A 22718-nucleotide genomic window follows, 5' to 3' on the forward strand; every position below is an offset into this window, starting at 1 on the left:
TCTCAAACTCCTGGTCTCAAGTTATCCATCTGCTCTGGCCTCCTAAAGTGCTGAGATTACAAGCGTGAGCCACTTCGCCTGGCCGATAATTAGTTCTTCACTGACTTAAAGAGATGAATATATTTGGGTTAACATATAAGAATTACATGAGAATGATTCAAATTCCCTACAATTAGTTTAAATTTGAGATACTAAGAAAACAGAGTTTTTATTTTTATTCATTTATACCAAAATGAGTTATTGAAATAAATTTAATGCTGTTATCATTAAAGACCAATTCTTCCAGGTATTGTCCTAGTTACTAGGGCTACAAAAGGTGAATTAAGTTTGGTGTTGAGAAGCTCCTTAGATTTCACACTTCTAGAGAAGTTTAGTATAGTCCAGCATTATAGTACAGAGAACACACTAGATTCGAGTTACAGATATAGCGTCTTTCAAGGTAAAATATATATATATATATATATAGTTGTGCCTCTGTATGTATGGGTTCTGTATCCATGGCTTCAACAAACTGCTGACCAAAAATATATTTTTAATTGGATGTATACCAAACATGTACATATTTTTTCCCTATTATAATCTAGAGATGATTTAAAGTATATTGGAAGACTTCTACATTGTATTGTGTATTATAGGTAATCCAGAGAGGATTTAAAGTTTGTGGGAGGATATGCTTAGATTTTATGCAAATACTATGCCATTTTATATCAGGAACTGAGCATCTGCAGATTTTTATTTCTGATGGAGGTCCTGGAACCAGTCTTCCATGGATATGGAGGGACAATCCCATTCTAGATCTACCGAATTAAAATTAATGGAGGTTAAACCTAGGAATCTATGTTTTCTTAAACATCCCTTAGAGATTCTTATCTGCCGGGTTCTGCAAATAGTGGGCTACATCAGCAGTCCCCAGCCTTTTTGGCATCAAGGACCGGTTTTGTGGAACACAATTTTTCCACAGACCCAGGGTGGAGAGTTGGGGGGATGGTTTTGGGATTAAACTGTTCCACCTCAGATCATCAGGCATTAGATTCTCATAAAGAGTGTGCAACTTAGATCCAAGAATCTAATGCTTCTGCTGATCTAACACGAGGTAGAGCTCACGCGGTAAGGCTTGCTCATGCAGTAAGGCTTGCTTGCCCCATGCTCACCTCCTGCTGTGCAGCCCAGTTCCTAACAAGGCACAGACCGGTAGGGTCAGGGACCCTTGGGCTAGATGACTTATTGAAGTCCTTTGCAAAACTTTGAAATTGTTTCCTATTTTAGTTCTGATAGAAAGGGTTGTAATAAAGTATTTTTATGACTTCATAGAAGCCATAAAAATTATTTTGTTTTAATAGTTTCTTTAATATAATTTAGGAAATTCACCAGGAGAATCAATTACCACCAAAGTGGAAACAAATCAGACCAGGGGTTCTTTGTCTCCTGAGCCAACCCACTTGCTCTCCTCACTCTCCTCATTTCAGCCCAAAATATTTACACAACTACAGGTAGGTATCCAGTAAAATATCCAAATTTGAGGTCCTTCTCTTTATTCCTCCATTTACCTCTTCTTCTCCTAGGGATTTTAGAGAATTGTTACAGAATTATAATAATGATCAAATATGTTTTCATTGTTAATTTCCTGATCTTTTTGTTTCTTGATTTAAGATAATTCAAACAGTATGTTTTTTAAAAGTTTAAGGTTGACTATGAATGCAGTAAATTTAGTTGTACTACTTTTCCCTTGATTCTTGTTTCTTTCTTCATTTAATAATTATTTTTAACCATACTCTTTTTATTTGTTCGGATTTTTTGTCAAAAGTATCGTATATCCTATGAGAATATCATACATAGGAAATTCAAACATTTTGATGTACTCTTTTTGGTTTAAAAGGGTTTGCAGTTACAATCAAGGTTCACCTCTCCTGATGAATCACCAGCTGTGGTATCAGTAAATAACCAGCCGTCCTCTAGTCCTTCAGGACTTCTGGATACAATAGGAAGTGCTGTAATGAATAATAATTCTCTACTGCTTGGTCAAAGTCATAGCCTTCAAAGAGATACATGCTTAACCCAAAACAATAGTACTGCCTCCACCATGGGTAACCTTCCAGAACCAGATCAAAATCTAGTTGCAATGGACGAGCTGGTAGAAGTTGGAGATGTTGAGGATACAGGGAATCTGGAAGGAACTGTTCATCGGATTCTGTTGGGAGATGTGCAGACTATTCCAATACAGATTATAGACAACCACTCAGCTCTTAGTAAGTTGAAATCAATTTATGATGTTATTGTTGTAACCTTTGTGGATTATCATCACTATATTATACTATAGATAAAACTATTATTTCTACCCAGTGGGTCTATGATATTATGTAAATGAAGCAAAATTATGAGAGAGAAGGAGGAGATTTCATTACCCTGGGTTTCAGAACTTTTAACCTTAAATTTTCTTCTTCTTATTTCTAATTATTTAGTACCATAGAAATTACTTATTCCCTAATTACCTGTTTTCCATGGAAAATCTGTGGTAATGTGAAACCAGGAAGGTCATTTTAGAGTACATGAAAAAATAGGAAAAAATTAAACAAGGAAAAATATTTTCATGCAAAGGTTATTATGGAAGAATTGATGTATGCACACATATACAAAGAAAAATGAAAGAAGTAGGCATATATAAAGGTTAAAAGGAAAATTTTCATTTTTGGTTTTTTGTTGTTTTGAGACAGAATCTCATTGTGTCACCCAGGCTGGAGTGCAATGATGCAATCACAGGTCACTGCAGCCTTGACCTCCTTGGTTCAAGCGATCTTCCCACCTCAGCTTCCCAAGTAGCTGGGACCACAGGCACATGCCACCATACTGGGCAAATTCTTTAATTTTTTTTTTTTTAAACCAGCCTGTTGCCCAGGCTGGGCTTGAACTCCTGGGCTCAAGCAATCCTCCCACCTCAGCCTCCCACTCCTCACGCAGTGAGCCACTGCACCTGGCCAAAAGGAAGATTTGGAATTACAAAATAAATGTTGAGTTGAAAGGGAACTAGTGAGACTTGGGCATTTAGGTTTAGCCCAAGACCTTCTTACCTTCACTTTATTACTAATCTCTGTCAACATAGAAGTAAACTCTGTTAACTCCTACTTTATCTGTTACTTCTTTGCACAGAAATTGTTCTGGATTTGGCACTTTTGTGGGAAAAGATTTGCAGTTTGCTTTGAAGAACAAAAGTTTTCACAGAAGTTATTTTTAGAATATAAAATATTTTTCCCCTCTCTTCCAGTGTCATGAAATAGATTAACTTTTAGGATTTTTCTGTTTGTTTTTAAAGTTGAAGAAAATCCAGAAAGTACCATTTCTGTGAGCCAAGTTAAGCAAGAACCCAAAGAACCAGCATTGTCTATGGAAGCAAAAAAAATTGTGGACTATAAGAAATTATCTGCTACATAAATTATTGAAGCTTTTCAGAATTTACAACTCTGGTGACTTCTGATGTCTTAGAAAAGAAGGTGAATATAGTCAAAGCGTGGCATTGAGATAATTGGACTGAAGACCAGTTTGATGAGAAGCTTTTATTTAAAACTGATATATTTGTTGCCAGTTCCATATTTTTACCTTCCTTAAGAGATGTTTTACTCTTATTTTGTATAATTTTTATGCTCTTTGATTATCTAATAAGGCCAGTATTTCAAAAGCTGTTCTGAATTTATCCACAGTAATATAGTCTGAACACAAATAGTTTACTTAACTTATCCTTGGAAATATTCAATTTTGGTTATTACAAAACAGAAAAGAACAACAGCAACAAAAAACATTGTGTGAATGTATGTTTGTATGTGTGTATGTATATCATGAATTTTTTTTTAAGTTCTGAAAGAACTTGTTCTCTCTTTAAAGTTGTGAAGAAATTGTTAATTGCCAGACAGGTAAGAAAATGTTTATAATCTATCTCATTAAGAAAGATGAAGTATTAGATTTTACATCATAACACAAAGTCCAGCAGCTACATCTGTGGAAACTGTGCAGTTGCATTTTAGCCTCTTCCCTTCTAATTCTTGTACTTTTAACTACAAACCAATAGTATACTAATGGTTATCTAATAGAAATTTAAAGTGTCTTGGTAAGTACTGAGAATTTTTACTTGAATTAATCAGATAAGCAACAGAAATCAACATATGTAGCATGGATTTGTGCTATATTGGAAGTAAAACACTATAGGCAGAAAGATGTAGAAATTAAGAGAATTGAAAAAGAATAATAGAATTCCTTGGTGTTTACAGATAATTTGGAAAACTTTTTGATGACAGCAGAGGATTTTTTCCCCCTTATTTTGTAATGAAGATCCAGCACTGGTTAAAAAATAATTTGATTTGTAGTTACATTTTTCCATGCCAGAGCTCTTACTGAATTGATGATATTAGGATTTCTAGTATTTTAAGGTAAGTATTTATAGTTTAAAATTTAGTTTATATTTAAAACTTTAAAACATCTGATCTGGGATTTTTTTGTTAAGTAAGTATATTAACTTCAAATACCAAATTACTACTAAGCAGTATATTCATTATAAGCATCTGTTGTCTAAAGATTGGTACTAGGCTGGACATGGTGGCTCACACCTGTAATCACAACACTTTGGGAGGCCGAGGTGGGTAGATAACCTGAGGTCATGAGTTCGAGACCAGCCTGGCCAACGTGGTGAAACCCTGTTTCTACTAAAAATACAAAAATTAGCTGGGTGTGGTGGTGGGCACCTGTAATCCCAGCTACTTGGGAGGCTAAGGCAGGAGAATCGCTTGAACACTGGAGGCGGAGGTTGCAATGAGCCGAGATCGCGCCATTGCACTCCAGCCTGAGTGACAAGAGAAAAACTCCATCTCAAAAAAAAAAAAAGATTGGTAAACTAGAAATATCAACTATAATTGTCAGGAAATTAACCTAAAGGCTTTTGTTTCTCCAGAGACCATTTGTGGGTATATTTTATATTTTAAAAATAAAGATTTTAAATGGATATCAATGTTTAATATTCAAAACATGCACAATATAATATCAAATTTAACCTTAATACTTTACATGAATATGAGTCACTTTTGGCTTTTCTAAGTCCAGCCTCCCATTCTTAATTGACTTTGTTTCAGGTACATGACATGTATCTAAATATAAAGTACTGTTATAGTAGAGGTAGGTGGAATTCTAATATTCCTTGCTCTTTAGATTTATATTTTATTTAATATAAAGTTTATTATTTATACCCTTTTTAATGCAAAGCTAATATTTAGTTATATGTATGATTTTTAATAAAAATTACTTTACTTTTTCCTATGAATTTAAAACATTTGATGGTGGCATTTTATACAGGCAGGTTGCCAAATTTGATTATGTTACACTAAGTTAAACACAGCTCTTAATTACCTCAAATCCAGATTTCTCTTAGTCTGTGTGTACATAAAAGGAATAAGTCCAAATTAATTTATAGTTTAGTGTTGCACTATAGGTAATATTCTTTTCATTTGTTATTTCTAGTTTTTATGGAATCCTTTTCTTTCAAGATTCTAAATAATAAATCTTTACCTCTCAATAGTGGTAATAGTGGTAATGGTTTATTATTAGCTATTTCACCAATTGAACTACATTCTTTTGGAGATCATTCCTTTCTTTTTTGATGTTGATTTGCGAAGGAGAAATGCTTGTTAATATACAAACTCTAGTCAGTTACCTGTGAGGATGAGATGTGTCAGAGGACTCAGACTTTGGTATAGTTAGAAAAATAATATTTTTCTCACTTGATTCTGTGTGAATGTCTCTTCTGATACTGTTTTTTAATCAGAAAGTTACAGAGCAACTTTCCCACAAACAAACCAAAAAAAACAAAACCCCACAAAAACCAAGAGCATGAAGAAAAGTTTAAATCCCTAATTATATACTCTTTTGGTTTTTAGGTAGAAACTGGAGCTATCAATATTTTCATGTAAGTATTTCAATGAGTAGCTCTTTAAAAATGGTTTCTAAATTAGATTTTAAAAATTCATTGTCATCTAAATGCATGTTTAGTCACAGTGTATCAGTATTGTGTTTAAAGGTGCTCAGCATCACTTTTTGAAAACTATGTTTACATATTTAAAATGTTTAATTATTTTGAAATGTATAGGGTATTAAATACAAGCTTCTAAAATTTTCAGTATCTATATTGGCTTTCTCTAACAGCTCTACAGCAAAGTTTGACATGTTTTTTGTGTGTGTCATGTATTGTAAGTTGTAATATCTGTAGGAGTGAGTTGGACATTCTAAATTAGCAGTAAAAAATTCACAATTACAGCTCAGCTTGTTTATTCATTATAGTTTCCACATTTCCAACTTCCAAGTGAACTTTATATATACTACAGTGAACTATAGATAAATACAGCCATGGTGGACCTTTCCCTCAATAGTGATTTTCTGTACAAACAGTTAGTATAATTAAAAGGAAAAGCTTTTATATTTTATGCAAAGTAAATGTTTCCTAAATGTCACAAAAGTGATAGAAAACATAGCTTTTGGGATCTGGTCCTGCATTAGAGTTTCTAATTCTGAGACCCACCAGCTTGTGTTTCATCTTCTTTATATCCTGTCAGAATACATACTTAATCATGTGGGTATGAGAAAGATGTTGTTTAACTTGTACCAGGTTTAAAAAAAGAGGTTTAAAAAATGTCTGTGCATATATATATATATATATATATATATATAGCAACTTGATGTATAGTGTCCTTGTTATCATGTATTTTTTTCATTAAAAATCCTGCTTTGTTTTTATACTTGTTAGTTTTCTTTTTATATTTTTCTTAGAGATAGTGGCAATTTTGTTCATCTTGAAGATGCTGAATAAACACTTGAATACCCGAGAATTTTGGCCAGAGATTTATGTCCAATTTGGAACCTGAAAGTTTTAAGCATAACTACAAGTAACTCCTGTTAGCATTACATTTTGGGGAGATATATATGCATTTAATACCCTGCAACTCAGCCAAGCATCAACATTTTAAAACAATGTGTGTAATAAGTAATTCTCCAGCCCCCCGACATTTTGGCACCATGACATTTTCAAGTACAGCTTTATATTTTAGGAGTAATGACAAAGTATGTGATCAAAAGAGAAGGGATTATTAATTTTTTCCCTCTTGGCTTTTTTTTAAACTTTATTCCACTCTGTACCTATTTTTGAGGACCTTGAAAATCTTAATCTCTCCAGAAGGGATACTGCATTGGTTCTTCTCCATCAGCTGGCTTAGACATCAAACATCTTAAATGATACACTGTTTTAATATCTAAAAATCTGTCATTCTACTTAATTAACTTAGTCATAAGGACAAAGCCTTAGTATATTTTTGCCACATACATGTTATGTATAAATTTTACTGTTGAATAATACAAGTATTCATTGCTGACTGAATTCTTAAAACTTTGGGAATAGAAAAAACACATTTATTAATGGATGCTAAAGTGATTCCTGAGAAAAATAATTTGTATGGTTAATATGGAAAACCTTTGGTAATGTGATTTGGGTATAAGAATACTAAAACCAGAGTACAGGGTGTGAATCATGTACCAGGAGGGATTTTATTTTTAAATATCTTTATTGAGGTATAATTGAAATACAATAAACTGTACATATTTAAAGTACCCAATCTGATAAGTTTTGTCATATGTATACAGCCATGAAATCATCACCATAAGCAAGGTAATGAACATATTCATCACTCTCAAAGTTTCATAGTACCTCTTTGTGATCCATTCTTACTTAATCCTCCTTGCCACCCCACCATCACCAGACCACTGATCTGCTTTCTTTATGATCAGTTTGCTACAAATGAAATCATATAATATGAACCTTTTTTGGTCTAGCTTTTGTCACTTAGCATAGTAATTTTGTGATTTGTCTATATTGTTGCATTTATGAATAAATCATTTATTTGCTGCTGAGTAGAACTGCATTTTATGAATATATCAATTTGTTTATTCTTTTGATGATGGACATTAATAGTTCTAGGCTATTACGAATAAAGTTTCCATGACATCTATGTACAAGTCTTTGTACAGACTTATGCTTTCATTTCTCTTGGGTAAACATCTAGGAGTAGAATGCCTGGGTCATATGTTAGGTATATATTTAACTTTTTAACAAACTGCCAAAAGATTTTCCAAAGTAGTTGTAACAATTTATATTCCCACCAACAGTGTATGAAAGTTCCAGGTTCTCTATATCCTAGCCAACACTTCTTATGAACAGTTTTTAGGTTTTAGAGATTTTAATAGGTGGGTAGTAGTATCTTACTGTGGTTTTAATTTCCATTTCTCTAATAACCACTATTGAGCATCTTTTCATGTTGTATTTGCCATCTCTATCTCTATATCTTCTTTATTGATGTGTCTGAATCTTTTGCCCACTTTTTTTTTTTTTTTTTTTTTAAGACCAGGTCTTGCTCTGTCACCCAGGCTGGAGTGTAGTGGTGTGATCTCAGGTCACTGCAACCTCCACCTCCCAGGCTCAAGCAATTCTCCTACCTCAGCCTCCCTAGTAGATAGGATTACAGTCACGCGCACCATGCCTGGCTAATTTTTTGTAGAGACGGGGTTTCACCATGTTACCCAGGCTAGTCTCAAACTCCTGGGCTCAAGCAATCCACCCACCTTGGCCTCCCACAGTGCTGGGATTACAGGCATGAGCCATCGTGCCCAGCCTTGCCCACTTTTATTTTTGTTTTCTTATTTGTTTTTTATTCTTTTTTTTAACCACAGCCAGCATCATAGCTCACCCACTTTTAAATTGTTTTTTTTTTCTTTTTGAGATGCAGTTTTACTCTTGTCGCCCAGGCTAGTGTGCAATGGCATGATCTTGGCTCACTGCAGCCTCCACCTCCCAGGTTCAAACAATTCTCCTGCCTCAGCCTCCCGAGTAGCTGGGATTACAGGTGCCCACCACCACACCTGGCTAATTTTTGTATTATTAGTAGAGATGAGGTTTCACCATGTTGGCCAGGCTGCTCTTGAACTCCTGATCTCAGGTAATCCACTCACCTTGGCCCCCCAAAGTGCTGGGATTACAGGCATGTGCCACCACACCCAGCTAATTTTTGTATTTTTTAGTAGAGATGGGGTTTCACCATGTTGGCCAGGCTGGTCTCCCAACTCCTGATCTCAGGTAATCTGCCGGCCTCCCAAAGTGCTGGTGCTGGGATTACAGGCATGAGCCACCACTCCCAGCTCCACCTGCACTTTCAACTGACTACAAATCTGAGAGGTTCTCACATCCCCTTTTAGGTTTGATAATTTGCTAGAACAACTCACAGAACTCAGGAAAGTACTATACTTACAACCACAGTTTTATTAGAAAGGATACAAACCAGAAATGACCAAATGAACAGATACGTAAGATGAGGTCTCTGAGGGTCCTGAATGCAGAACCTCTGTGCCCTCTCGTAGAATCAGGACATGTTATTCACTTTTCATATCAATGTATTCACCAACCAGGAAGATCTACTGAGTTTCATGTCCAGAGTTTTCAGGGGGTTTTATTACATAGGCATGATTGGTTCAATCATTGGCCCATGATTGGACTCATTCTTCAGTCCTCCTGTCTTTCCTGGAGGACAGGAGGCTGAGTTGATATCATTGGCTCAAAGCCCCAACCCAACCCTCTAATTAGATGTTGGTCTTTATAGCATGACCAGCTCCCATCCTGAAGCTATCTAGGGGCCCACTATGTGTCATCTCATTGCGTATACTCAGGTGTGATTCAAGGCGCTCATGAATAACAAATACACTCCTAGTACTTGGGAAATTCCAAGATTCACTATCAGGAACCACAGATAAAGGAAAGTCAAATTATTTATTATATAGCAGTGTAATGCATAGTTTTGTTGTTTTAATTACGGACACCTACTTTAGTCTGAGATTTGTTACCATGTCACACTATACTAGGTTCATCTTATTTTTCTTCAAGGCTATTGTGTGAAGTGCAACATGTTTTATATATTAAGTGTATCAACTCTCTGTTACTTTTCCTGGTTTGTAGTTTGCCTTTTAATTTTGATGACTTCTGTGCTTAAACAATTCTCCTCCAACTAGATAGCAGATAAACATTTATCTAAAATTTCCTATAGCTTTCTTATGTGTTGTTTTTAGTATAGTGAAATTATTTTGTTGCAGAGGATAAGTTTAAGTAGATATTTTTTCAATTAACCAACTCTCCCAATATGATGGGGTTTTTTCCCCCTCTCTTCCAATAGAAACCTAACTCCCAACACAATGGAATGAATTTTTCACTTTTTTAATTCACCTTTGAAAGGAGTAGGCAGGTTGTAAGGAATGGGAGATTTCGTGTCCCATTTTTTTTTAGATGAAGAGGTCCAAAGTGGTAAATAATTTTCCCCAGGTCATCTGGAAAGGGCAGAATTGTCTAACTCCAAAGTCTTAAAAAGACGTTTACTTAGTGTCACTATTGCATCACATGTAATTACCCAATGACTTCAAATGTACCTAAGATTATCAAATAATTTGTTCTGATATGAAAATTGAAAATTAAGTGGAACACAGAAGAAAATATAGTTATGACATTAGACAAGACAATGACATTAAGTTTAAATCTGGATCGCCAAACACAAGGTAAGTTTCCCTTGAGTTGATCAATTTAAGTTAAATCAAGTCTCTATTACTGAATCATACAAAAATGACCAAAAATGTTCACCAAACCTAGGGGGATATGTTTATGATGATCCAACTTGTAGATTTTGTGGTTCACATGAAAATCCACTTCAGGAAGTTCAAAGAGCCACATCAAAAAGATAGCCATCTTCCAGAGCAGCTAAAATTCAGATACCCCTGTATAATAAAGAACTATTCAGAGACACATATCATGCATTAAGATAAAGAACTGGCCGGGCGCGGTGGCTCATGCCTGTAATCCCAGCCCTTTGGGAGGCTGAGGCGGGTGGATCACCTGAGATCAGGAGTTCAAGACCAGCCTGACCAATATGGTGAAATCCTGTCTCTACTAAAAATACAAAAACTGGCTGGGCGTCATGGCATGCGCCTGTAATCCCAGCTACTCAGGAGGCTGAGACAGGAGAATTGCTTGAACCCAGGAGGCGGAGGTTGCAGTGAGCCAAGATCGCACCACTGCACTCCAGCCTGGGTGACAGAGCGAGACTCCGTCTTAAAAAAAAAAAAAAAAAAAAAAGGACTGAAATAAGTGGGTTCACATAGGAACACCAAATTGAAGATCACAGGGAAGATGCTGATTTGTGATCATGTGGCTTCACACAGGCAAATCCATGCATTGTGCTTTAGGGTGAGCAGCATGGATTCATTTGTTTGAATGATGTCGATGGTTAATGAGTTTTAGGAGGAACTCTGAGGAAGCCAGCTAGTTGCTAATACAAATTTCAGTGGAATAATATCTTTTCCCTTTTTTCTCCTCTTAACTCTCAATGCCAGGGCACTTTGGGAAACATTTATACTTAAAACATTAGAATATTAAACTGAAAAGACGGAGCAAAATAATTCAAATTACAGCAGTTGAATCGAGTAGTTGAAATTCAGAGATATCAAGCCAATGAATAAGATAGCATTTGTGAAATACTACATTAGCAATATTGGGATGAGTTGAAGAACTTTTAAAAAGGTGAACTAAGGATGTAAGATTTTTGAGAAGTTGAATCAAATCCAGAGTGGCATGCAAGGAAAACCTTGTGTGTTTTTACTGCTGTACTAATAGTTAAAACTAGCTATTGTATTCTCCAGGGCAGATATGAAGTGGCCTTCAGTCCTAGGAAACTAGCAGAGCAGTTTATCAGCTGGTATGCCATGACAGCATTGAAGCGTGGTTTGTAGAAAAACCTGTTATATATACTATATATCATTTGAGTTTTGCATTTTTCTCATAAGATAGGATTTGTTACTTTATTTCAAAGTGTATTCACATGTTGCTCAATTTTTCTTCACAAAATTTATGTGGATAGAGCCAAGTGTAAATATTATTTTCTTATTTAATAGCTGAAGACACTGAATTGTAGGGAATAAGTGACATGTTTATTAGTATTACATGTATAAATAATTAGGAGTTGAAATTATATAGACATAAGAACTTGCAGATAGTATCAGACAGCTATTACTACTACTTAGGTGAGTAATTTTTATATTTGAGATTAAGCCACAACCATTATATCTTAGATTCTTAAATTTCCTTACTTGGCCTAGATTTGAAATAATTCTGCTCATAATAAAGGATTGAAGACATTTATTTTAAAGAGAAAATGAGCAGAAATGCACAGAATGACTTGTTATAAAAAGGGAATTATTTTAACTTCTGAAATATTGCATGGACTTTGTACATAGACATGAAATTACACAGCAAATGACAATATATTTAATGATTTTTTTTTCAGTAACACGTAAAACCTACAATACAGCCAGGGGCGGTGGCTCACGCCTGTAATTCCAGCACTTTGGGAGGCCGAGGCGGGCGGATCACGAGGTTAGGAGATGGAGACCATCCTGGCTAACACGGTGAAACCCCGTCTCTAGTTAAAAAAAAAAAAAAAAAAAATACAAAAAAATTATCCGGGCATGGTGGCAGGCACCTGTAGTCCCAGCTACTTGGGAGGCTGAGGCAGGAGAATGGCATGAATCCGGGAGGCGGAGCTTGCAGTGAGCCGAGATTGCGCCACTGCACTCCAGCCTGGGCGACAGAGTGAGACTCTGTCTCAAAAAAAAAAAAAAAAAAAAACCTACAATACAAACCTTAGTGTTTCAAAAAATTGTTTAAAAAGAATTACCTAGCCAGGCATGGTGGCGGGCGCCTGTAATCCCAGCTACTGAGGAGGCTGAGGCAGAGAATTGCTTGAACCCGAGAGGCGGAGGTTGCAGTGAGCCGAGATCGCACCACTGCACTCCAGCCTGGGCAACAGAGCGAGACTGCATCTCAACAACAACAACAAAAAGAATTACCTAATGACTTGCTACCCAGCAACATGCATTTTCCTTTTAACTTGCCTACCCTTCCCTAAGCTTAGCAGCATTTGGACTGTCAACAATGCTGTAAAGTAAAGACGTTCTTCATTTAACATATATTACTTACATAGTTCCATAAAATAATAGATAACTTTTCCGTTTTTTAGAAAAAAATTCAGAGTCTCACTCTGTCTCCCTTTCTGGAGTGCAGTGGGGTGATCATGGCTCGCTGCAGCCTCAAATTCCTAAAGTCAAGCTATCCTCTCACCTTAACCTGCTTTTTATTTATTTTATTTTTTATGTATATTTTCTGAGATGGAGTCTCGCTCTGTTGCCCAGGCTGGAGTGCAGTGGTGCAGTCTCGGCTTACTGCAAACTCCGCCTCCCGGGTTCAAGTGATTCTCCTGCCTCAGCCTCCCAAGTAGCTGGGATTACAGGCGTGTGCCGCCGCACCCAACTAATTTTGTATTTTTATTAGAGTCGGAATTTCACCATATTGGCCAGGCTGGTCTCGAACTCCTGACGTCAGGTGATCTGCCCACTTCGGTCTCCCAAAGTGCTGAGATTACAGGCATGAGCCACTGCGCCCGGCCCTTAACCTGCTTTTTAATATTTTGTGTAGAGACAGGTCTCTCACTGTGTTGCCCAGGCTGGCATCCAACTCCTGGCCTCAGGTGATCCTCCCACCTTGACCTCCCAAAGTGCAGGGATTACAGGTGTCAGTCACCATGCCCAGCTAGATAACATTTTTTGAGTGCCAGATGCTTTATAACTTAATCCTCACATCTGGCCTGAATATTATTACCCCAATTTTATATAAAAGCAAATAAATTCAAAAAGATTAAATACCTTGCCCAAGATCATATATCTAGAAAGCCAGGAACCTAGGATCTGAACCCGAGACTTTTTATTCCATAGACCATGTTATAACCAGATTTAACTCTAACAATTCATGAACTATTAAAATGCATCATAAGGAAGAATACATTTATTTATTTATTTATAGACTGAATCTTGCTCTGTCACCCAGGCTGGAGTGCAGTGGCGTGATCTTGGCTCACTGCAACCTCCATCTCCTATGTTCAAGCGACTCTCGTGCCTCAGCCTCCCAAGTAGCTGGAATTACAGGCGCCCACCCCCGTGCCTAGCTAATTTTTGTATTTTTAGTAGAGACAGGGTTTCACCATGTTGGCCAGGCTGGTCTTGAACGCCTGACCTCAAGTGATCTGCCCGCCTCAGCCTCCCAAAATGTTGGGATTACAGGTGTGAGCCACTGCGCCTGGCCAATAATTTTTTTTTTAATGTTTGTAGAGACATGGATCTCCCTGTGTTGCCCAGGCTGTCCTTGAGCTACTGGCCTGAAGGGATCCTCCCACCTCAGCCTCCCACAGTGTTGGAATTATAAGCTACCGCATGGGCTGCAAATTTTATGTTATGTATTTTACAATTAAAAAAAAATTTCCTACCCAGAGATCATGCAGATATGATCTGCTAAATCTTTACAGTTTTGCCTTTCTTATTAACTGTCTACTGTCTACCTGGAGTGGTTTCCTGCATATGGTTTTGCATGGCAGGTGGGCCCCAAAATCGGGGCTCTGCCTGGGGAGGTTCTTGGCTTTGCCTGGGAAGGAATTCAAGGGCTACCCTATAGGCATTGTGTGAAAAGTAGCAGCTCAGGGGCAGTTCTGAAGTCACATTTATACCCACTTTTAATTACATGCAAATTAAGGGGCAGGTTAGTCAGAAATTTCTAGAAAAAGGGTGGTAAATTCCAGGTCGTTGCCATGGAATGAGTAACTGTCATGGCACTGTTGGCTGTGTTCTATGGAGAAGTGCTTTCGCCTCTTCCCTGTGTCAGCCAGTCTTCAATCTGGTCCAGAGTTGAGTCCCGCCTTCTACTTTAGTATCAGAGGGGGTCAAATTTCTTTCTCTATTTTTTTCCCACATGGAGAGTAGTTTTATCACATGGAGAGCTTGGGCTCTCATGTCTAGGAGCTCAAGCCTGGGACAGTGGTGTGCATTCTTTGAATCATCATTCTAGCCCTGCTCTGGATCTACAAAAAATTCCTGGAGCCATCCACATACTCTTTGATTTCTCCTTTTGTTCATCATGTATGGCCTAGAAAAGCTATGCAGGAATCCAATGGCAAAGTAGACTGTAAGGATGCAGACATAAATGGATTACCAACAAAAGGGCCAACAGAAATCTCTGATAAAAAGACTAAAGTGATTTTCCTAAAGGATTTCATCATTTTAAACATTTCATCATTTTAAAAATGTGGCTCACACCTGTAATCCCAGCACTTCAGAAGTGTATTAGTTCGTTTTCATCCTGCTGATAAAGACATACCTGAAACTAGGCAATATATAAGAAAAAGAGGTTTAATGGACTTACCCTGGGGAGGCCTCACAATTATGGCAGAAGGCAAGGAGGAGCAAGTCACATCTTATTTGGATGGTGGCAGGCAAAAAGAGAGAGCTTGTGCAAGGAAATTCCCGTTTTTTTAAACCATCAGATCTGGTGAGACTTATTTACTATCACGAGAATAGCTCAGGAAAGACCCACCACCATGATTCAATTACCTCCCACTGGATTCCCCCCACAACATGTGGGAATTGTGGGAGTTACCATTCAAGATGAGATTTGGGTGGGGACACAGCCAAACCATATCAAGGGAAGCCAAGGCAGGTGATCACTTGAGGCCAGAAGTTCAAGACCAACCTGGCCAGCATGATGAGACCCCATCTCTACAAAAAATACAAAAATTAATGGATGTAGTGCGGCACACCTGTGGTCCCAGTAACTCAGGAGGCTGAGGTGGGAGGATTGCTTGAGCCCAGGAGGCCAAGGTTGCAGTGAGCAGAGATCACACCACTGCACTTCCGTCTGGGCAACAGAGCAAGACCCTGTTTCAAAAAAAAAAAAAAAAAAAAAAGGACTTGATAATATGAAGCATCTTCTTTGTAATCCTCTCTGACCTTTTTCTCTGAGACCAGAATTCAGGATTGATGGATTAGATATTTACCTGATACAAATCATGAAATTGATGGAATCCATATTTAAAGTGTTGTTAGTTATATTTAATGACTTCACTCCTGAATTCCCTTTTCATTAAGGTAGCTTTCATTTCTATTATTGCTGTTTTAATAATATTATTAAATAGAAGGTTTGTGCCAGTAGATGCTCTTGTTACTAAATCAGTACTTTAAAATCTTTGGTCCTCTGTCATTCGTGCCTATGAATTTGACTACTGTTTGCTCGAATTTATTTGGGCTCTTCTAATTGGAGTGGAGCAGAGTTTTACTGTGAAACAGTGCAGTGAGTCTGTGCAGTGAAATGAAGGGTGGAGTTTTGGGGGGTGGTAATGATGTGAAACATAAAGATATAATTACCATCTAACACAATGAAGCCGCTTGTCCATAAGAGTAGTAATTATTAAACTTTTATTTTATTTTACTATTTTTATTTTATTTTATTTTTTTAATTTTTGAGACAGTGTCTTGCTTTGCCGCCCAGGCTATAGTGGAACAAACACAGCTCACTACAGCCTTGACCTCCTCAACTCAAGTGATCCTCCTGCCTCAGCCTCTTGAGTAGCTGGATATGCCACTGCACCTGGCTAATTTTTGTATTTTTTGTAGAGGCAGGGTTTCAACATGTTGCCCAGGCTGGTTTGGAACTCCTGGACTTAAGTGATCCTCCTGCCTTGACCTCCTAAAGTGCTGGGATTACACAGGTGAGCCGCCAAGCCCTGCTGAAACATCTTCTATATAAATGTCTAATGTAATTACAAAATTCTAATTCTCGTTGCATTCTTTTTATCCCTACAAATGTATTAAACATTCGGTTTTAAAAAGTTTTAAGGCCAGGTGCAGTGGTTCACACCTGTAATCCTAGTACTTTGGGAGGCTGAGGTGGGTGGATCACTTGAAGTCAGGAGTTTGAGACCAGCCTGGCCAATATGGTGAAACCCCATCTCTACTAAAAAATACAAAAATTAGTCAGGCATGGTGGTGCGTGCCTATAGTCCCAGCTACTCAGGAGGCTGAGGCAGAAGAATTGCTTGAACCTGGGAGGCAGAGGTTGCAGTGAGCTGAGATTGCACCACTGTACTCCAGCCTGGGCGACAGAGCAAGACGCCATCTAAAAAAAAAAAAAAAAGTTTTAAGTATACAGTTCATTGATATTCAGTACATTCATACTGTTGTGCAACCATCACCACTATCCACTTCCTGAATTTTTTCATCCCAAACTGAAACTCTTTATGCATTAAACAATAACTCCCCATTCTACCTCCACCCCAGTGGTTCTCTTTTTCTAAATAAAGTGATCTTTCAATATCCACTATAACATCAGAAATCTTTTAATAGGATAAGAGTGGATAACTGCAAACACAAAAAGATATAATTGGGAAACTAGGCTTTTGTGATGTTATTTTTATTTCTAAAAAATATTCAGATAAGGACATGTCCTTTACAGAGGCTGTTTGATTTCTCATTGGGAAACTTAAAAAACAAGTTTAAAAAAAAACAATTTTTTTCTTAAATGTTCTATCCTTTGCCTTCTAAATGTATACTGAAACAAGCTTTTGGTTCATTCATATTTATTTTTCTTACAATTTCAACTTTTCTTTTCTTTTTACAACACAGGGTCTCACTCTGTTGCCCAGACTGGAGTGCAGTGGTGTGATCATCGCTCACCGCAGCCTCTACCTCCTGGACTCAAGGGATCTTCCACCTCATCTTCCTGAGTAGCTGAGACTACAGATGTGTACCACCATACCCAGCTAAATTTCTTATTTTTTATTTTTTGTAGAGACAGAGTCTCACTATGTTGCCCAGGCTGGTTTCAAACTCCTGAACTCAAGCTGTCTTCCCAAAGTGCTGGGATGACAGGCTTGAGCCACCAAGGCCTGCCCTCAACTTTTATTTTAGATTCAGGTGGTACAAGTGCAGTTTGTTATGTAGGTATATCGAGTGATACTGAGGTTTGGGATACGAATGATCTGGTCTCACAGGAAGTAAGCATAGTTCCCAATAGTTTTTCAGCATTTTCCCCTATCCCACCCTCCCCACTCTAGTAGACTCCAGTGTCTATTGTTGCCATCTTTATGTCAATGAGTACCCAATGTTTAGCTCCCACTTATAAATGACAACATGCATTATTTGGTGTTCTGTTAATTCACTTAGGATAATGGTGTCCAGCTGCATCCATGTTGCTACAAAGGACATGATTTCCTTCTTTTTTATGGCTATGTAGTATTCCATTGTATATATGTACCACATTTTCTTTATCCAGTCCACCGTGATGGGCATGTCTTTGCTATTGTAAGTAGTGCTGCAGTGAACATAATGGGTGCATGTGTCTTTTTGGTAGAATGATTTATTTTCTTTTGAATAGATGCCCAGTAATGGAATTGCTGGGTTGAATGTTAGTTCTGTTTTAAGTTCTTTGAGAAATCTCCAAACAGTTCTCCACAGTGGCTGAACTAGCTTACATTCCTACCAACAGTGTATAAGCATTCTCTTTTCTCCACAGCCTCATTTGTTATTTCTTTCTTTCTTTTTTTTTTTTTTTTTTTGAGACAGAGTCTCGTTCTGTCACCCAGGCTGGAGGGCAGTGGCGCGATCTCAGCTCACTGCAGCCTCTGCCTCCTGGGTTCAAACGATTCTCCTGCCTCAGCCTCCTGAGTAGCTGGGACTACAGGAGTGCGCCACCACACCCAGCTAATTTTTTGTATTTTTTTTTAGTAGAGACGGGGTTTCACCATGTTGGCCAGGATTGTCTCGATCTCCTGACCTCGTGATCTGCCCGCCTTGGCCTCCCAAAGTGCTGGGATTATAGGTGTGAGCCACTGCGCCTGGCCCCATTTGTTATTTCTTTAGGGCACCATTTTTCATCTGATTATTCACAGCTGAAAAACCATAATCTTCTTGACCTACTAATCTATTTTATGGTGATGAATCATATGATAAACAAAATCTAATGATCCTTTTGGCAGAAAATAAATATGGGAATGTAATAATAAACAAAGATCTTTTCCCCTACGTTAAATCCATTATAATAAAATAGGAGGCCAGGTGTGGTGGCTAATGCCTGTAATCCGAGCATTTTGGGAGGCTGAGGCAGGAGGATTGCTTGAGGCCAGGAGTTTGAGACCAGCCTAGGCAACCATAGCAAGACCCCATCTCTAGAAAAAAATTAAAAATCAGCTGGGTGTGATGGCAGTGAGGTGTGATCCTGTCACTGCACTTCAGCCTGAGCAACAGAGCAAGATCCTGGCTCTAAAATACAAGAAATAAAATATGTAACTTTGTTCAGAGATGTCTTTTAAAAATTGTGGCACATTTGCTGTTTTAATCACTGTTGACCGCCTTAATGTGTGTCAAACTGTCAATTTAAGTAGGAACTACTAGATCTCAGATCTATTCTTTTTAAAAAAGTGTTACCTATTTTATTACTGTTAAAATTTTGATGTAGTATGAAAAAGCCCTGAGTCATAGTTACAGCCATTTGCCACAGAAATTCTAAATCTCGTAATTTTAATTCCAAATAAATTGATAATTGTTAATCGCTTTATTACTCAAACAGAAAAACTAAAAGGAGATATTTACCTGATACTATCTTACCTGATAAATCAAATGAATATACAAGTCAAAACAAGTATCTAAAAAACTAGGGGCTGGGCTCGGTGGCTCACACCTGTAATCCCAGCACTTTGGGAGGCTGAGGCGGGTGGATCACCTGAGGTCAGGAGTTTGAGACCAGGCTGGCCAATATGGTGAAACCCCATCTCTACTAAAAAATACAAAAAAATTAGCTGGGCATGTTGGCGCGCGCCTGTAGTCCCAGCTACTTGGGAGGCTGAGGCAGAGAATCGCTTGAACCCGGGAGGTGGAGGTTGCGGTGAGCTGAGATCGCACCACTGACTCCAGCCTGGGCAACAGAGCAAAACTCTGTCTCAAAAAAAAAAAAGAAAGAAAGAAAACACAGTGCCAGATGTAATTCCTAGGAATGCTGATAGATTAATGTCCAGAAATAATGTGCATTATTTGCTCTTACTATGGAAAGCAAAGGGAAAAACTAATTGAGATGAGCAGGTACAGTGGTAGAAATTACACGAAGGTTTTTTCGTGTTTTTGTTTTTTCTTTTAAACAGAGTTTTTTTTCTTTTTAATTATCTTAGTATTATAATACTGAAAGGAAAAAAATGTTCCTTGATGCATAACAAGAGATCTCAGATATCAATTAACTTAAATTTGAACTAGAATGGTTGAACTTCAAGAAAGCTGCTTTTTTAATTCATTTTTATTTTATTTATTTATTTTTTTTTTTTTTGAGACAGAGTCTTGCTCTGATGCCAGGCTAGAGTGCAGTGGTGCGATCTTGGCTCACTGCAACCTCCACCTCCTGGGTTCAAGCGATTCTCCTGCCTCAGTCTCCTGAGCAGCTGGGACTACAGGTGTGCGCTACCACGCCCAGCAATGTTTTTTTTTTTTTTTTTTTTTTAGTAGAGATGAGGTTTCACCATGTTGGCCAGTATGGTCTCCATCTCTTGACCTCGTGATCTGCCTACCTTGGCCTCCCAAAGTGCTGGGATTACAGGCGTGAGCATCGCGCCCAGCCGAAAGCTGCTTTCTTAAGAGAACAAATGTCCCTAGTCTCAAATTTTTCTTTTCTTCACATTTGGAAAGAAGAATTTAAAATGAGAAAATGCTAATTTTTAAACAAGAATTTCCAGTAATTCATTTTTTTCTCTTGATTAAAGAATTTTTCCTACTGTAGAATGTGGAAGTCCTAACTTTCAATTAACTTCCCAGCCAGCGTGGGAAGTTTATTACCAATGAAAGTGAAGTGGTTTTCTTTCATGTTTCAACTTAATTTTAATTACTGTATTCTATGTGTGTGCGTGTGTGTGTGTGTGTGCGTGCGTGCACGCGCACACACGCATGGTTACATGTTGCCCTGGGGAAGATATCAGAAGGTCTAGTACAGTAAATATATTCTTAATCTTATTACATCCCTGCATAAAAACTTTAATTTTACACAAAGTGAAATGTAAATTACTGAGCTGTATTCAGGGACCCATGCTGAGTTGGTTGCAACCAAGTTGATTGCCTTGCTACTTCTACCCCAGATAGACTCATCAAGTAAATTATGGTTTTCTCAAAACACAGAAGAGAATTTCCTCAGGAGTCAAGCTTTTACCCAAGGCATTCTCTTTTCAGAATTATTATTTCTTTCTGGACACTGGAATTCTAACATTCCTTCAAGACCTAGCTCAGATACACTCTCCACTGGAAAGCTTTCCTAAGCATATGAATTACTTGGTGGTATCTCTCAACTCTCCCCATCCTCTATCCCCTGTGTTTTCTACAATGCAAATTAGCTCTGGAGTTTCACTGTCCAATACAGTAACCATTAACCTCATGTGGCTATGTACATTAAAATTAAATAAAACAAAAAATTTATTTCTTGGTTGCACAAGCTGCATTTCGATTGTTTAATAGCTATATATGGCTAGTGCCTACTGTACTGAACAGCACAGATGTGGAACATTTCCTTCACTGCAGAAAGTTCTATCAGACAGCACTGGTCTAGAGACTTGGTTAGATTCAGATTCAGGCCTTGATTTTTTAATATTTAAAATTGGGCCACTAAATTACATGATCTCTGCAGTAACTTTCAGTTGTTTAGTTCTGTGATTCTACAGAAGAATACATAATCTATTTTAGTTTTAGTTTTTTTGAGACAGAGTCTCACTATGTTGCCCAGGATAGAGTACAGTGGCATGATCAGGGATTACTGCAGCCTCAAATACCTGGGTTCAAACAATCCTCCTGCTTCAGCCTCCCAAGTAGCTGGGACTACAGGAATAAGCCACCATGCCTGGCTAATTTTTTTATTATTTCGTAGAGGCAGAGTCTTGCTATGTTGGCCAGGCTGGTCTCAAACTCCCGGCCTCAAGTGAGACTCCCACCTCCGCTTCCCAAAGTGTTGAGATTACAGGCATGAGCCACCATACCTGACTTCACAATCTACTTTAATAAAAGAGTCTGTAAATGGGTAACTGAGGAGTTCTGATAACACCCACATTCCAGTCAATGTAATCATAATCACGTGTTTTCATGAGCATGTCTGACATTGTAGCTTAGACAACTGTGTGGTATCATATGGACAGCAATTCTGGTGTCCAGGAGCTTGGAAGACTCTATCCCAATAAATAAAAAGCTGAACAAATGGAGAAATCAACAATTCTTCCTAGATCGACCAGAGAAATGAAGTCACAGGGTAAACCCTTGCCACCAAAATTGGAGAGAGAGAGAGAGAGTAAAAATATAGCGAGCATAAAAAAATAGAGAGAGAGCATAAATCTCCACAGGAACTGGAATGAGGGCAGGCAAACCTGAACTGCAACTGACAAATTATTGGAAGCTCAGAGTGGACATGCCTGAGAGTAAAAAGCTCTTGGGGAAGGGAGGGCTAGTTATGGAGCAAGCCACAACACTCCTGTGAGTTTTACCTGTAGGAACTTGACCAGGTTCTTATGGTAATTATTACAGGAAAATTCCCCCTTGTTTTCAGCAGGTAGAAGGAAAAAAAAGGACCCACTTAAAAATAACCAGGGCAGCCAGGTGCGGTGGCTCACACCTGTAATCCCAGCACTCTGGGAGGCCGAGGCGGGTGGATCACTTGAGGTCAGGAGTTTGAGACCAGCCTGACCAACATGGTGAAACCCGGTCTACTAAAAATACAA

General features: G+C 37.9%; 1 protein-coding gene across 13 annotated transcripts in view; it reads left to right on the forward strand.

The window, feature by feature from the left end:
- Window positions 1-18494, forward strand: part of CARF (calcium responsive transcription factor) — an 87077-nt gene extending 68583 nt beyond the window's left edge. For 8 of the 13 annotated variants that reach the window (XM_031008629.3, XM_063695104.1, XM_063695106.1 and 5 more), the window contains 3 exons: window positions 1360-1490; window positions 1877-2246; window positions 3308-6765. In XM_031008629.3, coding sequence (XP_030864489.1) covers window positions 1360-1490; window positions 1877-2246; window positions 3308-3426 — 620 coding nt within the window. In that variant the 3' untranslated portion in view covers window positions 3427-6765. Of the gene's footprint in view, window positions 1-1359; window positions 1491-1876; window positions 2247-3307; window positions 6766-6798; window positions 8053-17610 lie in introns of those variants that run through there. The other 5 variants (XM_063695109.1, XM_063695108.1, XR_010129676.1 and 2 more) reach the window with 4 other exon arrangements.
- Window positions 18495-22718: the final 4224 nt, after the last annotated feature.

Source organism: Gorilla gorilla, chromosome 11, assembly GCF_029281585.2.
Source record: "Gorilla gorilla gorilla isolate KB3781 chromosome 11, NHGRI_mGorGor1-v2.1_pri, whole genome shotgun sequence".
NCBI lineage: Eukaryota > Metazoa > Chordata > Mammalia > Primates > Hominidae > Gorilla > Gorilla gorilla.